This window comes from Papio anubis, chromosome 6, assembly GCF_008728515.1.
Source record: "Papio anubis isolate 15944 chromosome 6, Panubis1.0, whole genome shotgun sequence".
In the NCBI taxonomy this organism is placed as follows: Eukaryota; Metazoa; Chordata; class Mammalia; order Primates; family Cercopithecidae; genus Papio; species Papio anubis.
In genome coordinates, this window is record NC_044981.1 from 130,247,617 (window position 1) to 130,259,293 (window position 11,677).

Here is an 11,677-nt window from a genome sequence, read left to right on the forward strand (position 1 = left end):
AGTAAATAATGATTTTTTTTTTTTTTTTTTTTTTGAGATGGAGTCTCTCTCTGTCTCCCAAGCTGGAGTGCAGTAGTGTAATCTCATCTCACTGCAACCTCCACCTGCTGGGTTCCAGCAATTCTGCTGCCTCAGCCTCTCGAGTAGATGGGATTACAGGCACGTGCCACCATGCCTGGCTAACTTTTGTATTTTTAGTAGAGATGGTGTTTCACCATGTTGGCCCGGCTGGTCTCAAACTCCTGACCTTCGGTGATCTCCCCGCCTCAGCCTCCCAAAGTGCTGGGATTACAGGCCTGAGCCACCGCACCTGGTCAATAACCATCTTTTAAGCCAATCAGGTTACAATTCTACAAAATTACAAATAAAGGTTAAAATAAGTAAATGGGAAAGATCATGAGTAATATTGCAGCATAAATCATCTTCCTTGATTCTTCTCTGCCTTTCTTCAGTTTTTCTATGAAAGCATATATAAAACATAGAATGTTTATATTCTGACAAAATTCTATCTGTTCCTTTTTTTGAAGGAAACATTCAATTGCTCTGAATATGGAAATAGATCTTGCCCAGAAAATGAAAGGTCTCTGGGTGTCCGAGTGGCCATGTATTCATTTATGGCAGGAGCCATATTCATCACAATATTTGGCAATCTTGCCATGGTAATTTCTATTTCCTACTTCAAGCAGCTTCACACACCAACCAACTTCCTCATCCTCTCCATGGCCATCACTGATTTCCTCCTGGGATTCACCATCATGCCATATAGTATGATCAGATCAGTGGAGAACTGCTGGTATTTTGGGCTTACATTTTGCAAGATTCATTATAGTTTTGACCTGATGCTTAGCATAACATCCATTTTTCATCTTTGCTCAGTGGCCATTGATAGATTTTATGCTATCTGTTACCCATTACATTATTCCACCAAAATAACTATTCCAGTCATTAAAAGATTGCTACTTCTATGCTGGTCGGTCCCTGGAGCATTTGCCTTTGGGGTGGTCTTCTCAGAGGCCTATGCAGATGGAATAGAGGGTTATGACATCTTGGTTGCCTGTTCCAGTTCCTGCCCAGTGATGTTCAACAAACTATGGGGGACCACCTTGTTTATGGCAGGTTTCTTCACTCCTGGGTCTATGATGGTGGGGATTTATGGCAAAATTTTTGCTGTATCCAGAAAACATGCTCATGCCATCAATACCTTGCCAGAAAATCAAAATAATCAAGTGAAGAAAGACAAAAAAGCTGCCAAAACTTTAGGAATAGTGATGGGAGTTTTCTTATTATGTTGGTTTCCTTGTTTCTTCACAATTTTATTGGATCCCTTTTTGAACTTCTCTACTCCTGTAATTTTGTTTGATGCCTTGACGTGGTTTGGTTATTTTAACTCCACATGTAATCCGTTAATATATGGTTTCTTCTATCCCTGGTTTCGCAGAGCACTGAAGTACATTTTGCTAGGTAAAGTTTTCAGCTCACATTTCCATAATACTAATTTGTGTATACAAAAAGAAAATGAGTAAACTTATTCTGCATGAATAAATTGGAGCAATAAACTCGAATTTAGAAGAATGAAGTTGTTTAAAATGTGTGTTTTTGTGCATGTGTGTATTATTTTAGCTACCATAGAAAGCTCTTGGTTTCTAAGATGAGAATAAAAAAATGGAAGCTTCTCTTTGAGCCCAAAATCCCTCCAATAGTTTTCAGAATTCTTTACACATCCACTACTTCCTGGTAGAGAAAAAAGAAAGAAAATTAGAAAAGTAAAGAGAACATGGGGGAAAGCCAGAGATGGAGCAAAGAGGACACACAAAAGCTTTTATACTGTTCAAAAAGGGTCAAAACATAGGCTGAGCTCGGGAACTGCTTGTCCCCCACTCCACCACAGACACTTCGTGTGATATTCCCATTTCATTTTTGTTCCTCAGTATCTTATCAGATGTACTTTGGAACATCAGCAACTAAAAATGATAGGTGAGTAAATATGGAAATAACCATTTCGAAAACCCATATTCTTCCAGGAGTCAGTTATGTGTTAGCTGAGAGTTAAGCCTTCGCTAGATTCTGCAGTTGTGAGAACAAACGTTTCTTAACTAAAAGAAGAAATGGCAAACTGAGTAACTGGGGCCACAGACTTCAGGCAGGTTTTCATTCAGGAGCCATCCTAACCACAGCAGCTAGTTAGTTTCCATGTTACATGCGGTAGAACTCTGTTCAGTGTCTTCCTTTCCTCCATAGGCTCATCCACATTTTGTATTGCTATTTGGTGTTCTGATGTTTCAATAAATGTGAAATACCTACTTAAGTTTGTTTTGAGTCCATCTTTCCTTTTTGCTTGATATTTATACACATACTTTTTAATAACACAAGAATGAGAGGGAGAGATAAAGAAGAAAATTATTAATTTCAGGCTGAGACTCATTAAAAACTGATAGGCTGTGACCAGTGATGTGTTGGTATAAGTTCAACACTGGGCCCTAAAAAAAAGTCCTAATTTGTAGAGTTTGAGGATTTCCATGGTATATGCATTTAAAAACCCTTTCCTTATAAGTGATTTTAACCTATAAGTGTAATGTCCTGAAAAGTTAACAAACTCTTCTTGAAAATAATCATAGGTGGTTCCAGTAAACCACTGGCTGCAAACAACATTTTTAATGAAAAGCAAATTAGAATAGAAGAAAATAGATAATATCAAAATACATCACTTGCACTGAGGCTAAGTATAGCTTCATGAAGTTTTATTTTCAGATGTATCTCTGTGAATGTGTGTGTGTGTGTGTGTTTGTATATGGTAGTGAACTGTGTTTCACTGAAATATTCCTTGTTTAATTTCTTCATTTACATTATAGCAATGAAAATTGTGAGTTTTCAAGAAGAGAGTAGTTGTATCCAGGTGCAGTTATGAAAGCAAATCTGTCAGTACCTTTTCAATGTCCTTTTACGTTTCAAAATGTAATCACCTTGCTGTGTTCTAGTGAGGATGACAGAGCGATCCAGCATCCTGCATACTTGCTGCCTTCTACCATTCACTCTGCCTTCATTTCCCAGGATTAGTAAAGTCATCTTCCTCAACACCCAGAATTTTATAGGAAGTTACAAATGTGAAAACTGAGCCTGGGGGATTTAGTGGTTTACCCTGGATTATACAACTAGTTATAAGTGCAGGACTAGAGCCCAGCTTTCTTGACTTCTTATCCTGTGTTCTTTGTTTACTGAACTTTTTTATTTTTTCGGATTTGTGACATTTTAACTGGCTTTTTTTTTAAAACAAAGATTTTCAAAATTCAAACTTGTACAAATCACTGAAGTAAAAATAAAAATTCTCTCCCATCCCAGTACTTTCTCATTACATTTAGGAATCAAAGTATAAACAGAAACCTTTTATGATTCAGACAATTATTCCCCCCTTGGATATTAGCCAGCGTTTAATTGAGCCCATACATCTGTGTATTTTCAATATATGGAAATGTCTGTACTTAATCTTCCTAGAATGATCATGAAATCAGATATAAAATAGTCTTTCATTTGGAAAAAAAAAAATAAAACAAACTGGGCCATTAAAAACACACAGGGATGCCTGTAATCCCAGCACTTTGGGAGGCCCAGGTGGGCGGATCATGAGGTCAAGAGATGGAGACCATCCTGGCCAACATAGTGAAACCCTGTCTCTACTAAAAATACAAAAATTAACTGGACGTGGTGACGTGCATCTGTAGTCCCAGCTACTTGGGCGGCTGAGGCAGGAGAATCGCTTGAACCCAGGAGGCGGAGGTTGCCATGAGCTGAGATCGCACCACTGCCCTCCAGCCTGGTGACAGAGTAAGACTCTGTCTCAAAAAAATCAAAACAAACAAACAAACAAACAAAAAACCCAGGGTATTTCAGTATCTCTTGAGAAAGTTAAAAGAGTAATCCCACCGGGACTCCACAGTTAGTGCCTATCTGGAAGCTCCTGGATCTGAGTTCTCTACTCCAGTTCTCCTGAGAGCAGAAGCAAACTTATATAGGAATCAGATATCTTAATCCTCTACACTGAACTTTCCGGAATTTCCTGATATCGCACCTGTGAAGCCACAAGAAGAGGGTGATTGATTCACAACTAACATATCAGGAAAGGGAAGGTACTGGGTCAATAAAAAGAATTGGAAATGTTCTAGTCTTTTTAAATTATTGCTGATTTATTCTCTTCTTCAAAATAAGTGAATAGTGATAGTTGCGTTTTATAAAGAATCAGAAATTGTTGAAATGGGTTGCAATTGAGAAAACAGTTTTTAACTAAAAAATAATCATTATAATTTTCTGGTGAAAGAAAGGTCTTAATTTTTCCATAAAAATTCATTTGACAAGGTTGGTAAATTTTTATATAGTGGCATATAAAATACTTTTGCAAAGTACAAGAACTATGCAAGACATGATTCAGTAAACGTAGTTAGGTATTTCAACAATGCTAAAATGCACTTTCCTCTCTGCCATTATATATCAATAGTTTTAGACTTCAGTCTTAAATTCCAAGAGCCCTAGGGCTGTCAGAATTTAAAGGAGAATTATTTATGACATTATCCAAATTTGTGTTCAAATGAGAAACCTTTAAAAATCTGCTTCTTTGTACGTATAATCTGAGTTAATACATTGAAGAAGTGGAACACTAATAGCTCGTATCTTCCTTTGCTTATCTTTCTTACCTGTTTTTCCAACAAGGAAAAATGAAATTATAATTTATATTGATTTATATGTTTGTACATACATACATAGGTGGCAATGGCAATTGTAAGTTCTTTGCCCAGATAGGTAGGTTCTAGAAGAGGAGAACATGTTTTATGGCAGTAGTGACACCTTTATTTGGTGCCAGGTAGAGCACATGTACAAATGCTTGCCTCTATGGTCAGAACCACGATTACAGTCTGCTACAGGTTATATGGTATTCATCCTGGAAGGCTGTGAAAATTAGATTCCTAACTTGGTATTGCTGTTAAGTCATCTCTGCCTCCTACTAAAATGAATGTGTCCAGACAATCAAAGATTCTCTTCAACAAGCATTAACTCCATGATATATTGCATTGCAAATCTGACTTTTTCCAAATGTATGTGGCTGGAGATATGCTAACCTTAGTCAGTGCTTGAAACTAAAACTTGAGGAGGAAAAGGAAAAGGTCCCAGCGGGAAATTATTTGTAATTATTAATATTTGAACATTTGTAACTTAAAAACGGAGAATTTCATAGAGGCTATGTGATTCAACATAATAGATGACATAAAAGTCTAAAAAAGCTAAAAGAGCTAGCATAATTTTTATGAAGAAAAGCAGGGAGGAAGGTAGGAGCAATGTTAATGACCACAAAGATCTGCATGTCAACTTCAAATGTATAAACGTATTATGAAACAGTAAAAGTTTATTTGCAAATCAGTTATTTGGAAATTAGAATACAGTTTTCCAAAAGAATATTGTTAGTTTGTTAAAGCTGGTTATTGTGAGCCTCACTGTGTTCTTACTACACAGATGCCCACTGTGGAATGTTAAGATAACGATGAGGCTAGAAACTGCACCATATAATACATATTTGTAAATATTTCATTTATGGCCTTCTCCAGTTCTGAAAGTATATGAATTTTCCTTGTGTATATAGGAAGTTGCACATAGTGAAAGATTTGATCGCGTGTTGAAACATCTTATAGAATCCTCCCGATACTTAAAACACGAAACAGTTACTTATACGTAAGACCTATGTGAGGTTGCTTAAATGTCATGGCTGTGATCAATAAGGTCATAGGGGCAACTGGGATGTGGCTGAGTCTCCAGTGTAATCATAAACATTAACTGCATATGTATTCATGGATTTAAATACTATATGAGTTTAACTGCAAGTCTGTATTTTGCAAGAATATTTCCTTTTATCTTTGAGAGTATGTGAGTTTTAGCTGGAAGAAAATCCCCAATTCCTCTAAGTGGTAGATAAGGTGCGAACATCACATATGGGACTGAAAAGAGCCAAGACAACCCCATCTTCACACCTCAGTGGGACACTGAGGGGTGTCATGCCACTGGCAGCAGCACCTCCCAACTGCATTTAGCTGAAATACTTCCACTTTTGTTTTCTTCTACTAACACTGTCTATCTCTGTTCAGAGTCAAAATCTCTGGTTTTCTCATGCTACAGGATCAGTAAATTATGTCTACACAAAATCTCTCAGCTCCTTCTGTCTAAATGCTACTTTGGGAGGGGTTATTTTATAAGAACACCATCAACAATTCAATTCCAGAAGAAATTTTCATGAAGTGTACTCCTGAAACGAGTCCATTCATTTATAGGGATGATTTAAGCACATTGAATTAATTGCTTTCATTGAAACAATGCAGATATTTTTAAAGCAGTAATGATTTACAATTTATGTGTAGGTTTATTCATTGAAACATATGTCTCTAGTGTATACTAGAAGCCTTAACTTAGATACTGAGAATCCAGTGGTGATGGATAGACAAGTTACTTGTCTCATGGTGGTGAGTTCATATATTTTTTAACACAGATATAAATTCAACAATTATTTCTCAAGTGCTATCACTAATGTGCTCAAACGGGGCCCAGGCTAGATGTTCACAACATTTCCTTGGTGAAAACCAAAGAATAAAGAGAGGCAGTGAGTGGAGGACTATCTATAATGGAGAGAAAAGTATCCTCAATATAATTTTTAACAAGAGAAAAGCACACATGTTTATTTAATATAAATTTTACATGACACAGGATACTTCAATAATGAATACTGCCTCAAAACAGTAAAAACTGTGCATTTTTATGAACAGTCATGCAAAAGTATGACAAAAAGATATGATATAATAGTAATAAACTGGGGGCTAACTTAACAAGGCCTGTTTGTTCAGATTCTTCCTGGTATCTCTGTGTGACATTCCTTTCCCCCGAGTATAGGACACAAGAGGGTCTTATGACCTATTTTAGGAGAAGACCAGATCATTCTTTTAGGGTCTGCTTTAGGGAAGAAGTGGGAGAAGGCCAGAGTAAACTTACTTCCACTATTTCCTCAAATGCCAAGGTGCCATGTTTTGGGGTACCCTATCCTGAACCTGATCAACTTTTCCTTTAAAATTTTTTGAAATTACGATGGATACATAATAGTTGTACATATTAATAGGGTACGTGTGATATTTTGATACAGGAATTCAATGTGTAATGGTCAAACCAGAGTAACTGGAGTATCCATCATCTCAAGCATTTATTATTTCTTTTGTGTTAGGAATATTCCAATTCTACTCTTTTAGTCATTTTAAAATATATAGTAAGTTATTATCAACTATAATCACCCAATGTGCTACTTAATACTAGATTATATTCACTCTATCTAACTGTATTTTTGTACCCAATAACCATTCCCTCCTTATCCCCCTCTCCCCACTATCCTTTCCAGCCTCTGATAACCATCATGCTGCTCCCTATCTCCATGAGTTCAATGCTTTTTTTTTTTTCTCCCTAAATAAGTGAGAACGTGAGACATTTGTCTCTCTATGCCTGGCTATTACAGCTAACATATTGTCCTCCAGTTCCACTCATGCTGTTGCAGATGACAAGATTTCATTCTTTTTTATGGCTAAATATTAACTAATATTGATCAGGCATGTCCCAGAACTGAAAGTACTATTCATTGAATCTCTGTATTGAACCCCAAACTTTATTTCATATCTCTCTTTCATCTTGTCTCTCTGCTCTTCTGTTTCTTATTTGTTTACAAAAAGATGATTTAAAATGAACCACCTTTCTGTTACCAGTGATTCCACAGTTTCAGAGCTGGAAAAACCTGCAAGGCTCCTCATCTACCCCAGCACACCTCCCATCACTGAGAGTTCACAGCTGGCTGATGGCAGAAGCTGGACTAGGAGAACTCTCAATGCAAGCCTCTTTTGCTACCTCCTCTTTGGAAGTCGTTGATGTAAACCTTTAACTTAGAGAAACGAGGGAGTCACATGCAACAGTCAGCTCTATAAAAGGTCCTCCTAAGACTTTCCAAGGAGACACCTTCCTGTGACTTGGCAATAAGAAATGTCTCTAACCAGCAAAATTCAGATTCTTTTGTCACCAAGAAGTTCCTTTTCTTCCCTGTCAGTCGAGAAGAATGACAGAATCAAAAGGAAGGAAGGGAACTAATAGCACCTTGAGATGAGGAAGGGGTCCGTTTTTGCTTTTTCGGAGGTTATTTTTGTGCTCTTTCTTAGGATTCTAAAGGAAAAACTAAACTGAATCTGCCTAACTAGATGCATCTGTTAAATGTACACTGCAGTTGAATCTTTATATAACTTGGGAGAATTCAGCATAGGCCCAGGGTGTCTCCTCTGTCTGATTCACTCAAGATTGAACCTACTTTTCTGTGACCCACTAAGCAGACTCCGTGCTTTGTTATAGGCACAGTGTCAAGCTTCTTTTGAGGTTGCCAGGGAGTGGCTTTTCAGGGTGATGTGTGTTCCAAAGCAAATAGCAAAGCAAGTGTGACAATTCATTGGAAGTTTTTATTTATGCGATTTGTCCACCCTCCTTTAATCAGCCCACTGTGACCAAAAGGAGTCATGTGAGACTTGAGTAACTGGGTCTGTGAGTGTGGAATTTGTAATTTTTATTGGTCTCTCAGGGATGGAACGTATGACATGGCTTCACTAGTTAGAATCTCAGAGAAGCTGTAAGACTTAAGAAATACAGGGAAGGAGCATGAAGAGTAGAGGACAGGAGAGGCAGAAGAAAGGACGGGAAGAGAGTAGCAAACAGAGAAGCTATGAAGCACTGACCCAGGTGCATGGTTTAACTCATAGGCACATGGCTTTCAACAGCCATGTTTCATGGTACTGCATGTTTTGGCAGCAATATGCCATTTATAACTCTTAAAACACTTGCACACTGTTTACAAATGAAGATTGCAAATTATCAAAAGAATGCCTAAAGAGGAACTTTGGCATTTCACTTGGTTTTTGTGTATTGAGTATTTTTTATGATGCAAGAGATGTTAGCAGCCACATTCAAAACAGTTTCTAGGAATGTGTCTGTTCAAAGTGAAAGCTGACCAAAAATTCTTGAAAATCTCCCAATTCTTTACCAGGAATAAAACAGTCAATAGATAAACCTATGTTGGATACATGGATGGATAGATGGATGAAATAGAATTAAATAGGATAACACAAGAAAAAATACACAATTGAAAAATTTCATTTTTATAATGCAGCAAGTAACTCAGAAAGCAAACACAGTTGATATAATTTAAAATATTTAAATAAATTGCAACTGAAGTGAATTAATAATAGATAACTTTGAACACTCTTGTACTATTAGGAGCTGAAATTTACTGGAATCATTTTAAGAAGAGAAGAAACAGTGACTCATCCTTCTGGAAAGAAATTTCAAGTGGTAAAGCACCATGGATCTAATTTACATTCCCGAAGACCTATCCAGTTGTCCAAAATTTGTAAATAAATCCTGTCCTCCCACCAACCGCTCTTTTCATGTCCGGGTGATAATGTATTCGGTTATGACTGGAGCCATGATTATCACTATTTTTGGAAACTTGGTTATAATAGTTTCTATATCGCATTTCAAACAGCTTCACTCTCCCACAAACTTTCTGATCCTCTCCATGGCAACCACGGACTTTCTGCTGGGTTCTGTCATTATGCCATACAGCATGGTGCGATCAGTGGAGAGCTGCTGGTACTTTGGAGATGGCTTTTGTAAATTCCACACGAGCTTTGACATGATGCTCAGCCTGACCTCCATTTTCCACCTCTGTTCCATTGCTATTGACCGATTTTATGCTGTGTGTTACCCTTTATATTACACAACCAGAATGACGAGCTCCACCATAAAGCGACTGCTGGCATTTTGCTGGTCAGTTCCTGCTCTTTTTTCTTTTGGTTTAGTTCTGTCCGAGGCCAATGTTTCCGGTATGCAGAGCTATAAGATACTTGTCGCTTGCTTCAATTTCTGTGCCCTTACTTTCAATAAATTTTGGGGGACAATATTGTTCACTACATGTTTCTTTACCCCTGGCTCCATCATGGTTGGTATTTACGGCAAAATCTTTATCGTTTCCAAACAGCATGCTCGAGTCATCAGCCATGTGCCTGAAAGCACAAAGGGGGCAGTGAAAAAACACCTATCCAAGAAAAAGGACAGGAAAGCAGCGAAGACCCTGGGTATAGTAATGGGGGTGTTTCTGGCTTGCTGGTTGCCTTGTTTCCTTGCTGTTCTGATTGACCCATACCTAGACTACTCCACTCCCATACTAATATTGGATCTTTTAGTGTGGCTTGGGTACTTCAACTCTACTTGCAACCCTCTTATTCATGGCTTTTTTTATCCATGGTTTCAGAAAGCACTCAAGTACATAGTGTCAGGAAAAATATTTAGTTCCCATTCAGAAACTGCAAATTTGTTTCCTGAAGCACATTAATAAAAAGCTGTTGTGAAAGTGAATAGAATATTGCAAATGAGATTGTCATTATTTTGACTTGTGACATATACCTTACATCCCCAGAACACTACAAACATGATACTATTAAATTTCAGTAATTGAGGTAAGTGTTCTATCACCTACACAAGAGGTACATTCACTATCTTTGACCGGTAAATCTATTATTCAATTATTTGTTAATTGTTAACTCACTTCCCATCCACACTTACCTCTAACTGGTGGGGAAAATGTACAAAAGAAATATAAAACATAGTTCAGAATAGGTTGGCCTAGATTTACATACATGAGACAATTAAAAAGCAATATAAGAATTTTTTATAAAGTGTTGGCTTTGGTTCCTATCTGATATCATTCTAGGAATTCAGGAAAAGGAAGATCGTTGCGGCCTGTGGGTCCATGAAGGAAGTGTGCCTTAAGGTCGGCTTTTATTATCAACTAGTGGCCTGCCTTATCATATGTCTTGGGAGAATCATTAACCATCATTTTATAAATTATTCAGTTATTTTCTGATACCTTTAGGCTCACTACAAAGAGTTTTCCATAGGTGAGGCAGATTGATTATGAATCAACATATGCAATTTGAGCTTTTGCTTTTGCGATTATTTACTTTGTGATTTACATTTGAAATGACTTTCTGGTTCTTGTTTCTCTAGCATCTTAATCTGCTTGGTATGTCTTCATGATTGGCCAGCAATCACAAGGTCTCTCCTTGTCCTTGTTTCAACCACTTTCTCCAAAAGTCTTCCTTAGGGTGCCCCCAAACAAATTTCATCACACCATAATACCTACAATCTATATCAGATCATTACCTTTGGTGAACATTTTTTCAGTGACTTTCCTGTGAAGCATTAAGAGATCAACAGAACCTTCATGAGTTGGGAAATACATGAGCACATATGTAAGTCATGTCCACAATCCCCTCATACCTGGGATTATGTTGTAGGAGGGAGAAGAGGAAAAGGAGAAGGAGACTAGAATATTCCCTTTTCTTCCTTTTTTTTAAAAAAAAATTAAGTTTTTTTGTACGTTTGTTTTTGAGACAGGGTCTCACTCTGTCACCCAGGCTGGAGTCCAGTGGCACAATCTCAGCTCACTGCAACCTCCACCACCTGGGCTCAAGCAATCCTCCCACCTCAGCCTCCCAAGTAGCTGAGATTACAAGTGTGTGCCATCACACCCGGCTAGCTTTTGTAGTTATAGTAGAGACAGGGTTTCGCCATG

At 37.5% G+C, this 11,677-nt stretch overlaps 2 protein-coding genes across 2 annotated transcripts; both read left to right on the forward strand.

Moving 5' to 3' along the window:
* Positions 1-245: 245 nt before the first annotated feature.
* Positions 246-3,652, forward strand: TAAR2 (trace amine-associated receptor 2). The gene has a single exon (XM_021937852.2). It carries the CDS (start codon positions 603-605, stop codon positions 1,521-1,523), a length of 921 nt encoding a protein of 306 aa, XP_021793544.1. The 5' UTR covers positions 246-602; the 3' UTR covers positions 1,524-3,652.
* A 140-nt stretch (positions 3,653-3,792) lies between these two features.
* TAAR3 (trace amine-associated receptor 3) lies at positions 3,793-11,439 on the forward strand. The gene has a single exon (XM_021937853.2). It carries the CDS (start codon positions 9,404-9,406, stop codon positions 10,433-10,435), a length of 1,032 nt encoding a protein of 343 aa, XP_021793545.1. The 5' UTR covers positions 3,793-9,403; the 3' UTR covers positions 10,436-11,439.
* The last annotated feature ends 238 nt before the right edge of the window (positions 11,440-11,677 follow it).